The sequence below is a fragment of the Oryzias latipes genome, chromosome 3, assembly GCF_053564925.1.
Source record: "Oryzias latipes strain Hd-rR chromosome 3, Olatipes_Hd-rR_3.1".
NCBI classification, from domain to species: Eukaryota; Metazoa; Chordata; class Actinopteri; order Beloniformes; family Adrianichthyidae; genus Oryzias; species Oryzias latipes.
Genome location: NC_136239.1, coordinates 21,729,567 through 21,753,417, shown reverse-complemented (window position 1 = coordinate 21,753,417; position 23,851 = coordinate 21,729,567). Strand labels below are relative to the sequence as shown.

At 37.1% G+C, this 23,851-nt stretch overlaps 1 protein-coding gene across 2 annotated transcripts in view; it reads right to left on the bottom strand.

Moving 5' to 3' along the window:
- lgr4 (leucine-rich repeat containing G protein-coupled receptor 4) overlaps nt 1-23,851 on the bottom strand; it is a 31,434-nt gene that overhangs the window by 5,675 nt on the left and 1,908 nt on the right. For both annotated transcript variants that reach the window (XM_011489840.4, XM_011489843.4), the window contains exons 2-11: nt 13,567-13,638; nt 9,123-9,194; nt 7,713-7,784; nt 4,387-4,602; nt 1,926-1,997; nt 792-860; nt 578-649; nt 339-410; nt 177-245; nt 13-84 (exon numbers count right to left, since the gene is read on the bottom strand). In XM_011489840.4, coding sequence (XP_011488142.1) covers nt 13-84; nt 177-245; nt 339-410; nt 578-649; nt 792-860; nt 1,926-1,997; nt 4,387-4,602; nt 7,713-7,784; nt 9,123-9,194; nt 13,567-13,638 — 858 coding nt within the window. The remainder of the gene's footprint in view (nt 1-12; nt 85-176; nt 246-338; nt 411-577; nt 650-791; nt 861-1,925; nt 1,998-4,386; nt 4,603-7,712; nt 7,785-9,122; nt 9,195-13,566; nt 13,639-23,851) is intronic.

Genomic DNA, 23,851 nt, shown 5'->3' with positions numbered 1-23,851 from the left:
AAAGTCTCTCACAGTGTTCGCAGCAGCCTGAGGTTCTCACAGAGATCCATGGGTAAAGATGATATTTTGGTTCCAGATAGGGTCCTAAAGCCCCGCCCACAAAAAAAAGAAAGTCAAATAAAATACCTTCTGAGAAACATTAAAGAAGCACAACATCTGACAATAAGTTTTCTTACAGACTCTCAAGGTTTTTAGTTCCTGTAAGGACGGGGAAATCCCGCATCTTATTGGCTCCACGCAAAATCCTGAAACAAAAACAGTGAAAAACAAAATCAACATTAAAATAATAATATTAAAACATGATTGAAAATGATTGAATCTTTAAAGTAACATCTTACAAGGAGTGTAGCTCAGATAGATTCTGGAAAGCTGTGGTGCCCACAAAAGACAGAGGGTTGTCATAAAGGTGTCTGTAAGGACCAAAACACAGTAGGGTGGGGGTTCAACACTCAACACTTCACTGAGCGAGTATGGCACCATCTTCTGGACATTTGTCTTGGAAAAGTTTCAGGAGTTGGCCTCATTGCAAATAAAACTACATTTGGGCTTTAGAAAGGTACTCAGTGTTTGGGCTTACATGGTTCGCAGCAGAGGATTGTTATGGAAGGCCCCTTCAGGTATGGAAGAAATGCCGTTGCTGTGAAAGCCTCTTTGGAGAGAAGATTAGGAACCCAAGATTAACATTTTTCCCATTATTTGAATGGAACACACACAGCAGGAATGATGAGTTAGTCATCTTTAAGATGAGTTTATGGTTTTCTAGGAACAAAAATGGATGACTTTAGACTCACAGTTCCTTCAGTTTGGGCAGGGCTTCTATTGGTTTAGGAAACACCATCAGGTTGTTGAAGTTAAGATCTCTAGACAGACACAGACGGACACAGGAAGTGAATGTGGTTTTCTTTCAGTGTTGGATAAACCAATCTGAATGAATGCATTAGCTCTTCCTCCACAATGAGAGATGCAGGATCTGATCTTTGATATTTGTCAGATTATGTCATTTCTTTAAACAAAAATGAACAAAGTACCTATTTAAATTCTGTGAGTAAAAACAAAGAACGAAAAAAAGGAGCCAAATGTTTTTTTCAGCACAAAAAAATAAAAATAAAAATTCACATTTTCAATATTTAAAAACAAAATTTGTGTTTTTCAGTTTGTTTCAGTCTTATATTTGAATGTTTTATAATCAAAAATTCTTTATGGTGTTAATTTATTGCATATGCTTTGTAAATATATTCATATATTTTTCTTAATTAAAGGTGTACCAGTATTTTTTTTTTTACATTTTTAATAATTTTTTCACTTAATTCAGTATCATTAAAAAGACAAAATGCTATAATTACCTTATAATGAACTGTTGCAAAAAATAAAGTAAAAGTCATATTCTAAGCCACATTAGTCTCTTTGTGATCAGCAGGAGTTTGTTTGACTGTTTACTTTTTCCAAATTTTGTTCTAGGATTCTGGTTGAGGTTAACTAAATCTGATCAAAATTGTTTCACTACAGCTGAACTTAATTTTTTTACAAAAACATGACAACTACAATGAGGATTATATTGTGGTCCAAAATAAGAAAAAAAACACAAAATACATTACCCAAGTCTCCCTAAATTGTATAACAACTGCAAATAATAACCCTTGTATTCATTTTTTATGTACTGTTTTAATAAAAAATAAATAAAAAAAGAATAGGACTCCATTTGGCTTCTTCTACTGTCTGTTTGCTGTTAATTTGAAGTTGTCACCAAAAGGCTTTTTCATGGCTGTGTGGCAGTAGGAAGTGAACAGTGGGAGGGCAGAGTTGATAAGCATCACGTACTTTACTCTATTTATCCTACAGCAATTAAAGAAGGAAGTGGACACAATCATGTCTGCAGGATAGGAGCAGAAGTGGGTGTGGGGGGAAGCAGCACACTGTGGACTTACAGAGTCTCCAGGTTCACCAGCCCAGCAAAGGAGTTACTTGCAATCTCCCTGATTCTGTTGTTATGAAGATGCCTAGTAGCAGAAAAGAAAAAAAGTTACGACGATGAGATCAAATAAATATTTAAAAAACAGTATTTCAGTCCAGTCTTACAGCTGCTAAAATATTCTGCACAAATATTTTTCCAAAGCAAACGGAGGTGTTTGTACAATGCGTGTGTTTGCTGTGCGCTTGAGCTAACTATTAGATTTGGCTCTTTTCTTCCTGTTTATTTTGACCTGTTTATATTAACCCTGAAGCAATGTTTCTCTGCGTACATGTGTGTATTTAGGCCATGTATAACAGTAACTGTGAGGGGGCAAAGAAAACTAAAAATCCCCCAAACTTCTAGTCTGAGTTAAGGAGACATGAAAATGGACGCATTTCCCTCCACAGATAAACCAACATTCACCTAGATTTACATTCCTGTGCAAAGTGGTGTCATTTATTTTAAATCCTGTTAACATTAAAATTGAAATCCCCATGACATTCGTCGTTGCTAAACACAAAAAAACGCAGAACGGCATGAAGAGGAAAATATCAAGATTTACAAAAGAAAAGGTATTGACCATAAAATTTTATTTAAAAGCTGCAGCAAAAATAAATCCTGCAGGATGTTTAGACTTGGAGGCTGATTTGCAGTTCCTTAAAACAACATAAAGTAACACCAGGGAGCACAAACCCAACATTTCTGTTATACCAACTGCTCAAAAACCTAAAAAAAAAAACAAATTAAGATTTATTTACAGCAATTTATTCAAGCTAAAATGTTCACCTATCTGGGGGGTTTTCTCACTTTAAATAAGATGTTTGGTTCCCACTGCAGTACGAGTTTGTGTAACTCATATCTACAAAAAAAACATGAAAAAGCTGGATGTTCCAACCTTTTTATAACTGCATAAAATATAGTTTGTATGCTTCAGATATCTAAGCAAGTAGGGTTGGGCGATGTCCCTTAAATTGGCCGTTGACGATGTTTGCTGTCAACCATCGGGATGGACGATGATATCGTCGTGGGGGGGGGCTATTTTTAATATTTCGGTCTTATATAATTGCTATTTGTTATTTTACTTTATTACTTTATTTTATTACCCAACTAATGACTCATCCGCGATTATCCAGTATAAACTGAGGGAAGTGACTTTAACAAAAAAAGTAACAAACAAAATAGAAAAGAAGTGGTCCGCTCCCGCATTTAACTAGTCAAGTGGACCGGCGGAGCGCGGACTTACAGCTTTGTGTTTGAGTGGAGGGGGGTGCTTTGTTACATGAGCGGTATGTGTGAGATTTAAAACTGCGATCCGTTCCGCAGCTCTAGGGGAACGGGCTTCCGAACTCAGAACCGGGTCTAAAAGTGTGTGTCTGAGCAGAGGATCGTGAGCACACACACAGCGCTTTGGGGCGGTGTAAGCTTCAAAAGCAGAAAGGCCGCTCAATCCTTAAAAATCGTTCAAACAATCACGTGGATTTGTGTTTCGAGTCGTGTCCCGACTAAATAAAGGCTGATGTTATTCCCGCATGTTTACATGCAGCCAAGATGCAGATTGCAGCACTACCCAAGCTAATGCTGTTAGCATACTGCTAATTCTGGCTTCTTTCCGGCTCCGCTTTTCAACAGAAAAAGCACTGACCACACGGATTAAAAATAAAACGATGAGCGATCAGGCGTTTCATAATAATCGTAACATTATTAAAAGCACGTTTAGAAGATTGTCTTGTATATTACCGAGCTGACATATCAATGTTTAAAGCCGCTCGGCAACATTGTTTTGTATTGAATTGTCACATTCAATAAAGTTTGAGAAAAAAAATAGCCGCTCGGGGGAACTGATATCCGGTTCCGGTTTTTCAAACCCTACTGCGCATGTGCGAATGATTTATTCCGACCGAAAGTGTGAGCCATGTGAATGTTTTTTATATTCTGAAAACATTTTTCTGGAACCATGTACACTGTTGGATTCTAATCCGACCATTGATCCGGTCAAGATATTTTCACATGTAACTGCGGCTTATGGTGTCGACTCGCAGCGTGGCGGGGGCGTGGCATCACGATGGTATCTCTCCATCGGGATGTCACTCACCCATCACGATGGACGATGGTATCGTCCATCGGCACAACCCTATAAGCAAGGCTTAAAATATGCCAAACGACGACTTTTTTTTCCATTAAATATCCACGTTGCACAAGGATAGGATTATTTTAAAGCAAAGAAACGGATGAAGACATCGAAAAATGTGTAATTTTAATACCTAACAATAAAATGGACCTAATGGTTTGGTGATTGCAACACTGTTTACACTACGCTTAGTGTGCACAGGCTTCACTTATTGACAGTACAAGACAAATTCATGTTAAACACTGAAAGCCGAGGCGTGAATGAACATTTGTAACCACACGCAGGATAAAAGCTTACAATGACTTACAGAACAACTAGACTGGTGAGGTTTGCAAAGGCGTTTGCTGGTATGTAGGTGATTCGGTTCAGAGCCAGCGTCAGAGCCTGAAGGTTTGCCTGGTGTGTCAGAGAGCCAACAGGGACCTGGGTCAGGTGGTTGTCGTCCAGCCAGAGGTGGCGTAGTTGCTGGAGGCCTTGGAAACTTTCATCTGGAACTGTGGTGATGTGGTTTGCATCCAGGCGGCTATGAAACAAAAATGGTAAAAGAAGACAAAGGCCTTAAAATCAACATGACTGTCTCCTACTCAAAACCTTTACATTAGATTATATATGTGCCTTTTTGTGTTCCTAATGTTCACCAGTACTGGTAAATGATGATATTAATATCATTAATGTGTTCTTTATCTAACCACCTTTATTAATAGTTTCTTTCTCCCCTATAGTGCAGGTTTCTCCTGCTATCCTCCTCTGCTGTGCATGTCACCCTCCCTCTAAATTCCTCAAGTGTCTGGCCTGAGAGCAAAACAGCCGTGATTGACATCCACCTCCTAAAGACTTAATACAAACAAAGCCCTTCCTTCTGCCAAAGAACTTTGTCTGCACACTGTAAGACCTCCATAGAGAAATAACTTAAGTTAGATTAGGTTCAAAAGAAAGGACAAAAAAGGCACATTTCTCCAGCTGTATCCATTCCTCCTAAGTCCATATGAAGTGAAAAAAACAGGAATAGAGGAATTAACACGAATGCGGATGGCGTAGTGTTCATGCTGTAGAAAGAGATCAAAAGAAAAACAACTTTTTTTTTAAAGCAGCACTGTGGCTTCCTAGAAAACATTAATCATTTTTTCATATGAAGCCACACGTTAAACTGGTTAGGTATGTTATGATTCCACTAAATCAACAATGCGGTTAACCGCATGTAATAAGCCTCTGAACAGGTAGCTTAGACAGAAATATCAAACAACGACGAGGCTAAAGCATCCCTAAGGTGGAGGTCATCAGATCTGTTCTGCTGAATTTCTTCTCCTCAAAGCTGTTGCTAAAAAACATAGTGAGGAAAATTCAAATGTTTTCATGCCAGCGAACAATGACCCTCAGATGTTCTGGAAGATGAAACAAAAAACTGTCAATTTTGGTAATCACTTAGTAAAAACTGATCTCTGTGTACTCTTTTTGGCAATTGTGGTCTTTAGGCCAAACCAAAATGTATGAATTAATTAGTAGATTGTGGTATTTTAGCTTTAGTCAGGACAAAAGGTCATTTTGTTAAAAATGTCAGCTTTTGACAGGTAGGGAGAAGGAGGTAGTTTAGTAGCCATCATTTATTCTATCAAATAGAGTCCTTAAAGTGGCCAAAAAAAAAAAAAAGGGAAAATGCCAACTCTGTTGAGAAGAACTGCAGGGGCTCGTGGGAAAAAAAAAGTTTAAGATCTGATGAAAAACTTAAAGCCAAAACCAACTCTTTTGCTAGACTTAATGCACCGCCTCCAGACTGTGTCAGTATCAAAAATATTTAAAGTTTTTAGAGTTCCCACTCATGTTTAAACTCCTCCTAATGACAGGAAAGCATTACATTTACAGAAAAGCCCATCCAGATAAATCCGGCATATTTTCAGCAACAGCTGCACACACCTAAATAACTATGAGGTTTAACAAAGTGGAACACTGAGTTTGAATGCGTTTTTGAAACACACAGACAGCGCAGCCACGCTAATACTTGGGGCGCCGCTAGGCTGAGATTTGATAGATCCAGAGTTTGCAGCTGACATCAGATGGTGCTTTCATTATACTAATTTGGAAGCAAGATAAACGTCAAACTAAACTCATTCATATTTACATAACCATCAGTTTTGCGACGACTTGAACTTTTCAGTCGAAAGGTCAGCAATTTCCAGAGTCAACAGAGTCCATGATTGAAAGATTTTGAACATGTGCAGGAATATCTTTCAAACTGCAAGACCTATGAGTATGTTACTGTTGGCAAAATGGATCTTTGGACATACCAGCAAAGCAAAAGCACAAAAATCTCATCCAATGCCAAATAGACCGAGCATAACCTCATTTCCCAGCTAAAGTAAATGAATTGAAATCTGTTTCAGATAGATATTTAGTGCATTTTCAGAGCACATCTCCATCAGAACCTCAATCTAACAGTTGCTGTCTACAGACACACATTTACATTCATCTGAGTGGGAAATATGTATTCCCATTCATTGTTTTGGTCTGTTGTAAAAGTGTTCCCAGTGGTCTTTTACTTATGAGTATACCCTTTGTAGGCCAAATCAAAAAACCTGTGTCGTCTTCTAGGACAAAGTTTGTACAGAGCAGTTGGAGTTCATCAAAAATTCACCTAAGTTGTTGGGACTGTTGACACAGACGTAAGCCTCCAGTGATATCCCATCATCCCTTTGTTTACACTCTCCTGCTAGCTTATAGCCCCTTACAACCCCAAGCTAACTGTACCTGTGCAACAACAATAGGAAGCAATATTGGAGCTATCCAGCCGTACAGTTTTAAGAAATAATTCTAAACTTTATATACATTAGAACAGTGTTTTTCAACCTTTTTTGAGCCACGGCACACTTTAACCCTGACAAAAATCCTGCGGCACACCAGCATCCAAAAAAAAAAGAAAGCAGTAATTCTTGGTCTGCATTGTTCGGCAGCCCCCCCCCCCGCAATCTCACGTGGATTTTTGTGATAATTGTGGCAGAAAAAGCAGGAAGTTGCGGCTGTTTTTTTCTAAGAGATGAACCAACAGCTAAAGACGAGCTTTAGCTAGTATTTTTGTTAGAACTGAGCGACTTTATCAGCAGAATCAGAACAAGGAAGTGAAGACTTTAACCACTTCTGATTGGTCAGACTGATGACATGTGATTAAGCCTTCAAGAATGATTGGCGGAGACAGTTAAAGGGGCGGGACTTTTCCTTACACAGTTATAGCTGCAGCTAAATCGCGGTACCTGCATTCTTGTCAAAATGTCTTTAATAGAATTAAATAAACACAAAGAAAAATTAATTTTAAGATCTTTTATATTCCTAACTACTCAGTGTTTTATCAGGGCCTGTTTGGATGAACAAAGAGCTGATTTCCTGAAGATGGAAAATGTTTTTAGATCAGTGAATGAGGGCAATTTCCCACGGCGCACTTGACCATCTCCCACGGCACACTAGTATGCCGCGGCACACTGGTTGAAAAACACTGCATTAGAAGATAAACTGCTCTATAGCAACACCATGCTGTTACATTGTACCTGCATGTATAGGAGGGGCTTTGTGGGGTTGTCACAAACAATATCAAGTTTTTGGATGTTAATATCCTGCTGAGTGTGTGTGTTCTTATTGATAACTTACAGAGACTGGAGAGACTGGAGGTTCTTTAGAGCTGCACTGGGGACACTTTTAAGCTGGTTGTTCTGAAGCATCCTGAAAAGAAAAGCAGACATCCAACATGTTCAAACATTTACATTTTAATACGGTGAATGGGATCCTCTGTGTAAAAATGCACTCAGTGTAATTTTGTTGTTGTATTCAAGTGCAGGTGTAAATTCAAACTTATTCCAGAACTTGTATTACTAGCTGTAGAGCTATGAGTGAAAGATTTGGATTGTAACGTGTGTATTGTTTTTGGAATTTCCAACAACACAGCATATCACAACTGTGGCAGCCTCGACTCCATTTACCTTTAGATCCAAAGGTTTTTTGTCTTTCATTCTTTCTGTTTGCTTGTGAGTCTTAAGAGTCTGGATAGACAATTGTCCCTCTGTATTGCCTTCTTGGTTTTATAACTCATCTCTCATAAACTGGATGTTGATATGAACACAAAGGAATGTCTGCAGTCTGTTACAGTCTTCTGCATGCACAACAAAAACAGTCAAAATATCTGATTGCTGCGCATTAGTTCCAGCAGCCATGCAGCTTGTTTTGGATTTTTTCCAAGAGAAAAACTTTAGAATCACAGTTTCAGGAGGAAATATGAAGTACTTTCAGGTCAACAGGTAAAAAGTCTTAGCAGTATGCCTAAAGTCAGACTGCAGTCTAGAGAGGGTGTCATGCCCTGAATCCAGCATTACTTCACCTGTGGGTGCATGGATGAAAACCTGCAGAGGAGCATTTTAAAAAAACTTAAACCTATTATGTTGCTTTAAATGGAACTTTTAATCATCTTTTAATCCATGACTGACTAAAATTTTCACAACAAAAGGTTTTATGGATTTGCGTAAAAACGAAACTGAAGCACTTGTATCTCTGGTAAGTATTGAGTACGAATAAAGTACAGTAATCCTGCCTCAGTGTTTATAAAAATGGATGCCTATCGATTCCTTTTAAATTCAGTCTTTTTTATTTTTATGGTAGTGTTACGCAGGAGCAAACAACTTGGTGAGAAAAGTATTTACAACACCTTCACACATTTGTGTTGTCAGCAGTGTCCTAGACCTCACCTGTGAAACGGCAGGACTTTGACCCCTTTACTCAAAGCACAATCAACAGGGAAAAGCTGCTCGTTTCCCTCAGCCTGCTTAAAGTAAGCAGGTTTACCTCTGTTTTTATGCTGTGTAAAGGTTTCTGTTTTTCTAGACACAACCATAAATGATGCCAGAAAAAAATGATTAGATAAACTCTACCACGATCTCTGAGGTAGCAGTGACAGATAGCGGCAAAATATTTCCACAAACGTCACTCTGGCCGTCAGTGTGTGAAGAACTTTAGAAATAAATGTGTGCATTGTGTGTGCTGATGTTGGCATGGGGGGTGAATGCTTACAGGACTTTGAGCTGATGCAGTCCAGACAGGGCTTCAGGGTGGATGAATGTCAGGTCATTTCCTGCAAGCCGTCTGCATTAGGGAAAGAGTCAAGCTTTTAAAAATGGTGCACCAATTCAAAGAACAGAAATCATTTCAGTAAATAAGACAAACAGAATTTCACTGCACTTCTAATTATAGGAAACAACATTGGAACTTTACGTAAAGAACCATAGATTTCCCTCTATTTAGTTCCTCTGCACTTCTCTTATAAAGTCTTGCCTTGTAACATCAACCAACAGGTAACTGCTTCAGACGTGGATGAATTATTAAACACATAAAATATCCCCTTGCCTTGTTGGGAACAGGACTTTTGTAGGAAACATAGGTGTAAATAAGCTCTGATCAAACTGACTGGGACACAGAGACCAAGCACACTATCTGGCCTTAGAGATTAGCAGCAGATTTATCACCCTGCAACATGAGTCAGACCAGGCTGAATTCCCAGCAACAAGAGCTGCAAGGTGTGAAGCTGAAAATCAAGGCAGGCCAACTTGATGCAGTACCTGTCTGGAAGGTTAACCTATAACTGTCCTTTGGATTATACAACATACATTTTACTGAACAAAAGCTCTGTTACCTTTCTGTAAAATGTGGCACTCTGACAATAACACAGTTCCCACTAATGATATTTAAATAAATTTAAAAAAGAAATATCCATATGAATTAATTATTTTCACACTCTTAAGCAATCACCAAAACATCAGGACTTTTTGTCTAATGGACTAGGGCTACAATTATTTATCATAAATCATAAATGTTCACAACACAACATTTTTCTATTAATGTGCATCATACTAGAATATTTTATGGGTGCTGTCCAACCAAGATGGGGTGGAACTCGAGTTTCTTCCTTACCCGTTTTTAAATTGCACATGTTTGTCTGCTTAATGGTTCTGCGTAGTTGTTTACTAAGGAGTGCTTCAAGATAAGTTTATAAATAAAAATAGTACTTCTGAAAGGTGCACATATTTTAACATTTTTAATAGTTAAGGAAAAAGGTAAGAGGCTATTTAGTTGTATAGGCACAGCAGTGTTGGTTTATCTTTGATAAAATAACAGCATAGTAATACCTGCAACTTTTAAATTAAGAGTCTAATGCTTTAGGCTAATTTACAGAGTAATTAAAAACATGTAACTTATTTGCTTTCTACAGACCAAAAAAGATTCCAATTCACTGACAAACACATACAAATTATGCAAAACATTCAACTATAATCTAAAAACCCTTCATGGCGAAAAGAAAACAGGTAGAAACAAGTAGAATTTAAACCACAAAACAAAGATTATTTTTCAAATATTCTTGAGTGAACAATAGTAAAAAACTTTAAAAAAAGGCAAATAATCATCTTGAGAATAAGCCTGTAGATAATTGGTTTCTATATTTTATGTTAAAACAAGGCTACAAAAAAAATGTATGGAGGTGATGTGAAGAAGCTGCTATCAGAAACAGACCTACTGCTTACAATGTGATGACATGCTGGAAAGTCAAATACCTTATGTACTGATTGATTCTTCAAGCTTGAAATAAACATTCATATTAGACACTAAATGCTAAGAAAAAAAAAACTTTGAAAATTGAGTCTGAAAGAATCATAAAGGCTAAAAAAAAACAACCCAACCCTAACAATACATTCAAAGTTAAAATAAATTAATAGCAGCTGTTAATGCTGATTAGTTTTTGCTCATTTTTCTGGGAGAACAAGATGATGCAGTATTATAGGATTACTCATTTAAAGCCAACTCAAGGACTTGCATGAACTGTCATGAGCTCCAAATAATAAGACGTCTGCAGGTTCAACAACCACGAACAAAAAGTTTTTTCTTAATACATTTTTTTAAAGAAAAAAAACCATGAAGGAATAACTGTAAATTTCTGACACCCCCCCCCCCCCAATTCATTTTCTATTGTTTGCACAAAAGAGAAGAAAGAAAAGAGATGACAAAAAAGTTAATCTGGCATTCTTATTCCATTTGCCCGCTCAGACAAAGGATCACTGTAAGTTCCTCTGTCAGACACTGCATGAAAAAAGCAACATGGAGCTACCAAGGTTTGGTATCAATCACTTCTAAACTGTGATATCTGCGTCTGACAAATAAGGGGGAGAGAGGTAAGCTTCCTGGGAATACTTAATAATCGCCTTCCTGGCTGACGACATGCCAGTCAGGAGGTGTTGTCATGCTTTGACTTGAACTTATCCCATAAATATTTTCTATAGATAAATAGGGATGGGGAAACACGAGTGGCAAAGTGAGCTCTTGCATCACCTTTTTCAGACGTTTGGCAAACAACTTAAAAAGCTTATTAGCTTTTTGTATTAGACACATTTTTTTTTCTTTAGTGGTTAAGTGTAAGATTGCAGGTATTACAATGATTATCCAATGATTATCAAACGCCCTTCCACCTTCTTGCATACGTTAAGCAGACGGTAGATGCGTGCATGCACTTTGCAGATGACAAGTTATGAGCCGATTGTTACATGACTAGGTTGAACAAGGAATTTTTATGTTCTAACCTCCCACAAACCGACGACACTAAAAACTGGATTCATTCTGAGAAGCTGGTCTGCTGGGCCAGCTGTCAACGTAAGCCCTTGCGGCACAATGACTGCAGGAGCCAGAGCTGTTCATGTCAGCCTAGATGTTTTCCAGCTCGAGAAGCACCAAGCACACTTGGTATGTAACTTTGCTCAAAATTTGCTCCTGTGCGTGCTTAGGCAGGCTTCAGGGCCAGCATGCTCCCTGCTGAAGGACAGCTTGGCAACAGAGTCCATCCAACTCGTATAATAAAGTGGAATACAAAAAAATATGCATGGAGAAACTGTATTTCACATAGCGTGGCCAAACTAAGGCTAACATTTAGAAGGCAGAGGAACCTGATGCTAGGTAACAGAGCAGAGTTAAAGTACAAGCTTGAGACATTCAAGCCAACATCCATACACTGATAGAGCACAGCTGGGGAAAGGTAAAACACCTCCATTTTGATACAAGTAGAAGGTGATTAATCATTTTAAAATAGTTACTGCTTCTCTCAGAATGACTGTATGACAACTTTCAGCCACTAAGGAGCTGTTTGTGTCACACATGGGTAAATTTTCAGACAGAAATACATCACAATAAAATGACTTGTATGGTAGAACAAGCAACCTCCAATGAAATGTAACCATTGTAAAGCAAGCAAGCTAAAAGCTATGTATTTCTCCAAATGGCAAACATTAATACACTGAAATCCTAATATTAATAAATTCATTGTGTATCCGTCAAAGGTATGAGGAAACTGTGATGAGGCAGAATTTTTCAGATTATTTGACATCTTAAGCAAGTGGGCGTATAAAAGAAAAAAAATAGGGAAACAGATTGTGTGACAAAAGAAGAATATTCCTCCATTTTCTTCTTTATTTAGAATAATCTAGTTTCTTTTTTTTCCCTCACTGATCTCCTTCTCTGTCAGCTCTTCCTCTCCCTGTTTTTGCCCTCCGGGCCCATGCTTCGGTTCACTGACACTGATGCAGCCCTAAAGCAAAAAAAGAAGTCACCCGCCAAAGTTCATTGAGACAAGCCTTCTGATTCGTTCCCAAGAAAAGGTTAAACAAACACACGCAAGATTCAACCGAGGGTTTAAGTCAATCAGAATAACATTGTGCAGAAAAGATCCCACAAAAAACGACTATCAAGGTTGATGATTTAAGACAAGATATGCTTTTCACTCAAACTGGCTGAGTTTTTGAGCCTTGTTGCCACGGAAACCTTTGTTTTGCCCTCTTCCTTCCTGTCTTGCATTCCTTCACACAATGTGATGAAAAGTAAATTGCCTTTCAACGAAGCAGATTGCAGCATTGTACGCAGAAGAAAAGGGTGAAGACTCGTCAGATTGAAAGATGCAGACAAATTCAAAAAGCGTGGCCACAAAGTCAAAACTAGCGAAACTGCGAGCGTACGTTCACCCACTCGTTTATTTTCATGGGTAGTGCACATAAGCTTCTTTAAGATGGACTGATTTTCATCATTGGCTAGCAGCACCACAAAGCAAGACAGCAGCATACCGGTAGGATACAGTGACAACATCCACATAGACTGGATGCATACTATTCATCAAAGTCTGAGTACACTGAAATGTTCCTTCTACCCTCATAATCCTTTAAAAAGCTCAAATCCACAACGGACGTTGCTTGGTTGTTGTTTCAATACAAGTTGTCTCACCACACCTTTTTAATTGAGCTTTACAGCATCTTTTGGGACTGCTCTTACTCAATCCATGTATGATGAGTGATTTAACCTAAGAAGAAGGGTATGTTGCCTGTTGTAACAGTAATTTTTCAGTTGCTCATAAAAGAATGACTTCATGTCAACAACAGGGTAAAAAAAAAAAAACATAGATAAAACCTTAAATAAATGGGAGACTTACAGTTCCTCCATGTAAGGGAAGCTTTTGAATACATTTGCTGGAAGCTCAGTGATATTGTTCATGCTCAGGTCCCTGTGGGAAGGATCACAAACAGACAGAATTGATTAGCATTTTTACAGTTCTAAGTATGTAACATCTTTGCAAAAACCTGACTGACAGTAACAAGACAGACTTTCTTTATATTCATTAGAACAGTTTGCTGACTTTAAAATGAACTAAACCTGAAACCAGCAAAACAATTTTGGACACACATATAGCACTGATTAAATGAAAGAAAAGAAAAAATTTGGGTAGCTTCAGCTTTTATGACATCTTTATATCTAGACTTTATCAGTAAGACGCTAAACTCAAAGGGAAAATGCCCTAACATTTAGCCCCAAGGATCTTCATTGTTCAAATCAAGAAGTAAAGATAGGCATGTAGCTGCATGAAAACTATGCAGAGACCTTGATTCACTTCTTCTGAAAGCCTAATATACACAGCGTGTTTACATTTTCAAGAACAAACCCATGAGTTTTCTGGGCAGATTTATTTCGTGAGTTTATGCTAATCCTTGAAAAAGCTTAAAAAGGGGTTTTTGCTGACGTTTTAATTGAGGTCTATTTTTAATAAAACATGTTTCAAGCAACAGTTATGACAAAAAGAAAAAAAGACAAGAGGAAAACTAGTAAGAAATAGCTTACATTTACAGAAGAGCAACAAACTAAGACTGTTTACCTCACAAAATTGCCAAAAGAAAACCAAGGTATTTTTCCACTTTACTAAAAAACTTTTTAGAATTGTCTTACTTGTTTTCCAACCTTGGTTTGGGGAAAGAAAAAGAAAAAAGGCCAATGCAGCATACATATAAAACTTTACCTGAACTTTCAAAAAATGTTTGAACATTTTCAGTGACATCGCGCCTGTTTTCATGGCAGATCCTCTTAAATATCACAGATCATTTCTCTGTCTGCTAGTTCCTGGTTATAGTATAACTACAATGTCAAATACAAAATATCCTGAATCACACCAGCAGGTTTGGTTCCCATCAATGTTTGTTGGGTTGGTTAATCCACATTTTTGGTAACTGGAAAGGTTTGCTTGAACTCTGGTGTGGGTCAACTAGGTGAAACCTTGGTCCCTTTAGATTGAGGTTCTTGGGTCACTTTAGGGTGAGATAAAAGTGCAGAAGTGAAGTAAAGGGAGTAACTGATGTAATGTGTGTTGAAAGGTGCAAAATAAACTGCGTGAGCGTGGTGTAGAGGGAAGTTACAGAAACCTATTACCATTGGGAGAACTCATCACAAAAATAGCTTAAGAGTAAAATATTACTTTTTGTTGCAAAAAAAAGTGGTGTAAGGTAGAATTTTGGATGATTATTTATTTATTTCATACGCAGAAACCTTCGGATAACAACAGAACAACCATTCAAATTGTTATTGTTTAACGAGGCAAGACCACAAAGCATTTAAAGTCTCACTCTGATCATTTACTGATCAGACCAGTGGTCTTTTAATTATGTTTTCAGCTCAAAAAAAAAAACTGTGTCGTTTTCTAACAGTTTTTCAGAAGTTTCATTACAACTTGCGTCTGAGTTGTTGGCGGGACCATCAGCATGGAATAAGCCTGCACATATTTCCCATCAGCCCTTTGTTTACACTCTCCCGCTAGCTTACAGCCCCTCACAACCCCAACCTAAAATTAGCGGTGCAACAAAATTCCACATGAGTAAAATGCCACAAGAACATGTTAAAAACAACAGAAAACACAATTGTCTTTTGAGCGGTTCTTTAAAGATCAACAAATGCCATTATTTTCTGCTTGTGGCCGGTCACTTCATGTGGACTTAAATTACTGTGCTAAATCTCCTGTTAACCTTCATAGAACCAAACAGTTTAACTTAATTTTGGTTTTAACTTTATTGTGTTTGATTGAATAAACGTGTCTAGTGCTGTTTTTCCACAGAGATGTCTCATTTGCTGCTGTTAGCTAATGCATTTTAAGCTGCTTTTATTATCATTTTTGTTTTAGTCTCACTGAAGCTGATAGGCTTCTCTTTGCTTTTTTTTCTATTTTTCCCAAAGAAAAATCTTACATTTCTTATTTATATTGAATAAACTGACAAAAGCCTAGGGTGAATCATAAAAAAGGCTTCCTGAGTTATCAGTCTACCAAAAGTAAACAGCATCATTAGGAATCCTTATTACTACATTATTCAGCGTATAAAACACAGAAAATTTTGAAATACATTTGTCTCTTCAAATGTTACGTTCTACTTTCAAAGGTATTAGAAAAAGTATATAAAAGTAATAAATTACTCATATAAAACATAATTTTGAAACAGTAATTTTGTTGGGTAGGGGATAACTTTTGAACAACAATAACAAGTACTTTGTCTTGTTTAATAGTAACTTGCACAACCCTGCCTATTACGTGATGATAAGAGGATTAGCGGACTAGCCATCTTTCTCCTTCTTGCTTTTATTTCATCTGTCAGGCAGTATTACTCCCAAGAGTGTGATGTTTGGAACTGCGTAATCATTCTAGTAAGTCTGGTACCATTAATTAATAAATTAATTTGCTTCTGAGAGCACTGCATGTGAAAGCAAACCAAATCAGACAAAGGTGGGAACCTTATTGACATTCTCCATCCTTTAGAACCAATTCAATGTATCATAGTATGAAACCAGGCTAATTAACAAAAAAAGGATGTCAATTATTAAGGAGTGGGTTTTTAGATTGGTTATTGATTGGTTCTTTAAATTGGATTATTAAGAGGAAAATGTGACTTCTTATTACTTCTCTGTATTTCTGCACAATAAATGGAAGAATCAAAAAGCAAAAATATGCAGGAAGCAACTTTTGATTTGAATAGGTTTCATTTTTTTTCTTAATAAAATTTAAGCAAAAATCCTTCTTGTGTATTCGAATGAGGATATGGATTTAGTTACTCAGCCATAGTATGTTATCAAACACCCTTTCAATCCCTATTCTATCGATTCTAATCATGAATTGTTTGGCATTTTACTTTTATTACCACGGATAATTTATATTCAATTTATTACAGACCTTAAGCATCTAAGCTCATTGCTCACTTTGTCCAGAAATTGTTCCAAATACAGTCAGGGCCAAAAATATTTGAATTATATATTTGATTTTTTCTAATTTTGTTTCTGTACATTACCCCAGTGAATTTTAAATAAAACAATCAGATGCCATTGAAGTGCAGACTTTCAGCTTTCATTCCATGGGTTGAACAAAAAGATTGCATAAAAATGTGAAAAACTAAAGCATTTTTTAAACACAATCCCTTCATTTCATGGGCTCGCAAGTAATTGGACAAATGTAATAACTGAAAACCAAATGGTCATTACTAATATTTGGTTGAAAACCCTTTGTTGGCAATGACAGCATGAAGTCTTGAACTCATGGACATCACCAGATGCTGGATTTTCTCCTTCTGAATGCTCTGCCAGGCCTCTGCCAGGCCTTTACTGCAGTGGCTTTCAGTTGCTGTTTGTTTGTGGGCCTGTCTGAAGTTTAGTCTTCAACAAGTGAAATTCATGCTCAATTGGGTTAAGATTAGGTGACTGACTTGGCCTTTCAAGGATATTCCACCTCTTTGCTTTAATAAACTCCTGAGTTGCTTTGGCTGTATGTTTTGGGTCGTTGTCCATCTGTATTATGAAACGCCGCCAAATCAGTTTGGCTGCATTCACCTGGATCTGCGCAGACGGTATGTCTCTGAACACCTCAGAATTTATTGGGCTGCTTCTGTCCTGTGTCACGTCATCAACAAACACTAGTGTCCCAGTGCCACTAGCAGCCATGCACGCCCAGGCCATCACACTGCCTCCGCAGTGTTTCACTGATGATGTCGTGTGCTTTGGATCATGAGCTTCTCCACGACTTTTCCATACTTTTCTCTTGCCATCATTCTGGTAGAGGATTATTTTGGTTTCACCTGTCCAAAGAATGTTTTTCCAGAACTGTGCTGGCTTTTTTAGATGCTTTTTAGCAAAGTCCAATCTAGCCTTCCTATTCTTGAGGCTTATGAGTGGCTTGCATCTTGCAGTGTACCCTCTGAATCTACTTTCATGCAGTCTTCTTTTTTGGTAGACTTGGATATTGATACGCCTACCTCCTGGAGAGTGTTGTTCACTTGGTTGGCTGTTGTGAACGGGTTCCTGTTCACCATGGAAATGATTCTGCCATCATCCACCACTGTTGTCGTCCGTGGACGTCCAGGTCTTTTTGCATTGCTGAGTTCACCGGTGCTTTCTTTCTTTCTCAGGATGTACCACACTGTTGATTTTGCAACTCCTAATGCTGTAGCAATTTCTGGCATGTTTTTTTCTGTTTTCTCAGCTTAATGATGGCTCCTTTCACCTGCATGGAGAGCTCCTTTGACTGCATGTTGTCTGTTCACAGCAAAATCTTCAAAATGCAAGCACGTGTCCTCTAATCAACTCCAGGCCTTTTATCTGCTTCACTCATAATCACATAACAAGGGAATTGCCCACACCTGCCCATGCAATAGCATGGAAGTCAATTGTCATATTACTTACGAGCCCATGAAATGAAGGGATTGTGTTTAAAAAATGCTTTAGTTTTTCACATTTTTATGCAATCTTTTTGTTCAACCAATGGAATAAAAGCTGAAAGTCTGCACTTCAATGGCATCTGAGTTGTTTAATTTAAAATTCACTGTGTCCTGTGTGTACAGAAACAAAATTAGAAAAAATTTGTCTCTGTCCAAATATTTATGGTCCTGACTGTATGTTCCTTAGTTAAAAGAAATTGTACTATGCTATGCTAATTATAATAAGTAAACTGTCTGGAAACCAGTAAAGAGCCTAAACACAATGTAGCTCCTGTATAAAGTGATTTGATGGTTGTTGTTTTTTTTGGTCAGGTACCTTTGATTTTCAGAAAATGTTTGAATTTTTATTGATTAATTAGTTCATTGGTTTTATTGATTAAAACAGCCGATAAGTTCTTTTTCTCTTGCTTTAGCAGAACAGTTTTACGCCTATGGCTGACAAAATGAAAAGTTATAACAGGTGAGGTGCTGTTAGGTTGGAGATCCATGTTCTTTCTTGCTCTAGCTAGCATCTCACTGACACTTTTGATTTTTATCCTCAGATGCAGATTTGCCATACGATCTAGGTCTAACATAATTCAAAATATAATATTGATTTAGTTTAATAATAATTGATAATTTAATACAATATAATGTTCGAAATTTCCCACAATTTTCTGAAGATTTGCTCCTTATTTTGTTAATAAATCTTTTTCATTGTTGTTGTTTTTTTCACAATTTGACAAGTTCCATGGGAACAGAATTAAAGTTTTCTAACTTTAGCCCATTAGCAAGGTAAAACTTAGTGATATCAGGTTTTCTTTGAGATCATCATCTTTGCTAAGATTACCTTACTTGTTGTTTCCTTTAATATTATCCCCTTTTTCAGGCTTGTTTCTTGACTATAAAAATCAAATAAAAAAGTGTCTGGATACTAAAGAAACCTCTAAAGCGAGCCAAACTCAGATTTGGATCTCTGACTATGATATTAATTCTCTTTCCTACATCAAACAGAGTTTTAAAAAAAAATCATTCAGGAATCTTGATGCATGCCTCCCTGTCTTTACTCCCCAAATAGCCATCTTAATTTCCATTTCATGTCTTTCTTTAAATCTTGTGTGTGGCACAAAAATGGGAAAAAAACAGTACAGTCTCTATGCAAACCCCCCAAAAAAACGTACATCATCCCAGAAAGCCATTTTCCCTTAGCTTACCAATAATTACAATACCTTATTATAATTACATTTAACATTAACAGTTAAACAAAACTTAATCCTATCCAAACAACATGGGCTGCCCCTATCAGTAATCGGACACAAATTTCTTTGACCACATTTAAAAAAGTCTGTCCCGTTTTTTGATGGACTGTTGACTGGTGTAAACCCCATGCTGAAGCCTAAATGACCATCACACTTCCTCCCTCTCTTTCTGTCCGTCTGCTTTACTCATCAGCATCCCAGCCTGCCTTTCTAAAACAGACTGCCGGACACAGAAAACACAACTGTGATAAATGGTGACAAGCCCTAAATGATTCTACAAACGGGTTTCTATAAATTCCAAAACCATGTGCTCTTTGCTTTATTTAGGCAAGCAAGGTTCTCTGAGAAAAGCATTGGACACACAACGGAAAGTGGGGATACACACTTCTACAAAGAAATTTTAAGTTTTAACCAAAAACTACTGTGATCTTAAACAATGATTCTCAGAAAGTAGCAACATTTGATTAAAGAATAAATGGATGATTTCAAAAGTTAAGAGCTTTATTCATAAGATCTGAACAACAATCTTGTGTTTCTCCTCCTTTGAGAAGCCTCTTTTCCAGTCAGAGCTTTTATTAACAATTGATCAAATTACTTTAAATTAGGGCTGCACGATATGAGGAAAACTCGCGATATGCGATATTGGTAATTAATATTGCGATAACGATATAAATTGCGGTATATAAACAAATAGCAAAAAAAAACAAAAACATAATTTCCATTTCACTGCAACAGTTTAAAAATTATACTCCAAATGACACTTGTCGACGTAGGTTAAATGCATAAAGGGATTTATTTCATTTGTGCAATATTTCAAGCTGCCATGAGTTTGTTTTAGCACATTTAAGGTAATCATTTATTGCGATTTTTGCCGTCTTTTGCGGTATGCATAATGCACAGCTAGATTTCGCGATAACGATAAATTTGCGGTATATTGTGCAGGCCTACTTTAAATATAAAATAATTTTCTAAATTTTGCATTCTATTTTACGATTCTAAGCATTTAATGAAGAACTGAAGCTAAACTGAGAGAAAAGCACTGTGGTTAAGGCCTGATTCTGTCTGACAGTCAGTCCAAGAGAGATCATGAAATAGCTTTGTAGCAACTGTAGTGCATGAAAAATGAACAATTAGTTTTCACTTTTACATCATAAAATGATTTTTTTTAAAAGCTATTTCATAATAACAAATCATTAAAAAAAAGTTTGAAAATGCTAAAACTATTTAATATAATAATTGGAGGAAATCTATAAACCAAATCAATATATGTTGGAGGAGGTTTTCATTGAAAATGAATTTAGACTTTCAACCGATACAAATATTAATATTCATAATCAAACATTTGGACATTGGATCAAAACTGCAAATTTTCAGATTTATTAAGTTAAGACCTTGACACTTTTTTAACCATTTTTTCAACCCATATCAAACAAAAAGCAGTCTATTCCAGGATGTAGTTTGTTGGCTTGTGTGCAAAGTAAATGTACTAGATGTAATCATGGGACAACAAAAAACTAAATAATGTTTCTCTGTTGAAAAGAAACTTTTCAAAAATTTGAAAATACACTCAAGGGGTTGACATAGCCCAGAAATTTGCACTGGCCCATAGGGCCAGTAGTTTTTGAAAGTAACTGGCCCTGCGTGAAAGGCCCGACACCGCGCACAGCGCGACCTGCCGCTGCAGGCGGCACCCAAGCGACGGACGCCGCAACTTTAGGGCATGCCCCCCCGGAAGATTTTAATATGGTGCAATTTGGTGCATTCTGGTGACATCTAGCACTTATTTATACACTTTTCAATTACGGAAAATATCAAACTTAAATCTGCTCTAGTCAGATTCAGATTTATTGAAAAGAGCACTGCAGTGTAGTAGGTAACACTAGTTAAGAAGTTTTCATGCTGCTTCTAATCACTGCTATTTCACATTTGTTCTTAATCAATAGTTAAGAAGTTTTATTTACTTTTTTGCTCTGACTGCCTTGAGGTTCTGCTTTTTGTTACTGTTGCAAAGTTACATTTACTTTTTAGATCCTTAATTACTATTATGCTGTTCAAATTTGCAGAGTAACTTATTTAAAGTGGCAAAGTTACATTTACTTTTTAGTTACTTAATTAAATTAAATAGTTGAAAAATTAAATAAAATGAAATTACTGAGATCATTCAGCTTTTGACTACAAATACGTACTGTTTTACAGTGTTGTACAGAAAAACAAAATTAAGTACTTTGACATTATACTGCATTTGAGTCTGAGATTCAGGTATTTGAGTTGCCTTTGATTATTTGACATTCAGCTTAAAGCTTAGTGCATACAGTTTCATCTTCAATGCATTCATTAAATATCTTGCTGTCCATACTACTAATTCCACCCATTACTCCATCTTGGGGAGGTATGAGAAACATCTTTGTGCGTTCGTTGTCTCCTTGTCCAACTTCCCAAGCTATTTTCGCCCCATTAAGTTGCTCCGACGGATGCAGTCGGAGCAACGAACAGTGTTACAGTGTTACACTGTTCGCTGTTGCGGAGCGTGCGCACCACGTGACCAAAACAATCATGGCGGACGTCAAACTTTCAAAGCGATGAAGACGAGGTAAATCTACACGTTTTCTCAAAATATACTTTATTGAAAAGGGTGAAAAATATATTAACTGTTAGATATTTTAGTGGCCCGAGCGGACAAGTGAAAAATAAAGTCTTGTGGTCCATACTGCTTGAGAAACAGGACCGGGCCAGGGGGCAAATGGCTATGTTGAGCCCTGACACTATAATGTTCTCACAAATATCAAGTTTTTGTTTAATAAATTGTACTTATTGTATTTTACTTAAAATCATTCAATGCTATTTATTCAATTAACCTCAAGTACTTTTTTTTGTTTTTGTTAAAATTGTACAAAAGAATCATCCTTCAGGAGTTATAAGGTGACAAACACTGACAATTTGCTCTTATAAATGTATTTATAAGACTGGATCACTATTGTTTTAAATTAACCCAATTTTTTTTTAGAAAGTACATCAATTTGTATATAGTTTTGTTAAATTTCTGTAATTTTTGCCCCTCATGGGAAAAAAAACTAAATTTTTTGCAAATCTCAGATGTGGCTTTTATTTTATTCCTTATAAAAATGGCTATTTAATTTAGATAGCAAAAAACGGGTAAGGATGATTAAATTAATGGAGGACAATTCAAAGGCTTAACACTGAAAGAGGCAGTACAATTTTAATATTCTCCCATCAGCAGCTCATCCTGCTATGACAGGGATACTGACTGGCTCCATTCATAAAGTTTACCGATACTGAAGCCAACAACTTCCATAATTATAAACACCTATGTACTCACAGTTTACTATTGCCCAACTCTTCAATGTCACCTTGAGTATTGAGGAACCTGGGCAGTGTAACTGAGATTAATGTTCTTCATCTGTTTTTCTGTTGCCACTACAGAAGCTAAACCTGAAAACCCAGAGGCCTGCAGGTAAGGGTCAGGCTAACAGAGTCTCATGAATTCCAGTTCATCAAATGTGTGGTCTTCTGCAACCTGGTTTTTCCTACAAATCAACTGTTGATTCACAACAAGAACAGGCTGTAAGGCACATCCTCCCAAAAAACCAAGACTAAATTATGTGGCATTTGCAGCTGAAAATGCTAAACAAGAAATGCTTCCTTCTTTAAATTATCACAACCTACTGCAGACATTCAATTTGTTCTTTTTGGAAACTTCTATTCTATTCTTTAAAATGCAAGAAAAGGTGGGGGGGAAATGTAGGTGATGTAAAGACAGAACATGAGATGTCTTTTTAACACATAGCAGATCACTGCAGGGTTTATTAGCCCCAAAAGAAGGAGCCCTTGCAGCTGCAGTGCGTCTTGCTAATCCATCATGATCCCTAACCCCACTGCTCCACATACAAAAGAGACAGGGAGTGGAAGAGGACAACTAAAGTTCAAGAGACTAAGAGAACAAATGAGTGTGCGACAGAGAGTGACAAACAGCCTTTCACATACTTCTAGAAGCTCAGATGAAATCATGAAGTGGTTTGGAGTATAAAGCCTGTCCCACCCCTTAATATTAAAACGCAGTGTGTGTAATGCAGGTTCGCAAATAATTTGAATCGCAGCAAAAATCTGGTTACACAAAGGCAGCCTGATGAAAATTTGTAAAACAGTCAGTTCCCCATGCCTTAAATGAAACGTCCCTCTGACAACATCAGAGAAAGGCATGCTGAGGGCTGCAGTAACAAGTGGTAGGCTTTGTGTGACAAGTTTCCACTCAGTCTGTTTAGTTTACCTCACACATACTTGACAATGTTGATTTCAAGAGGCACACGATTAATTCTCGTCTAACAAGTCTTTGGTAACAATGCTTGTGCGGAAAAACAGACCCAATATTTCCACAAAGCATGAGGTAACCTTTACGCTTTTCTTCAACTTAGGTTAGAGATTTAAAAGCTTTGTGCATCACAACACT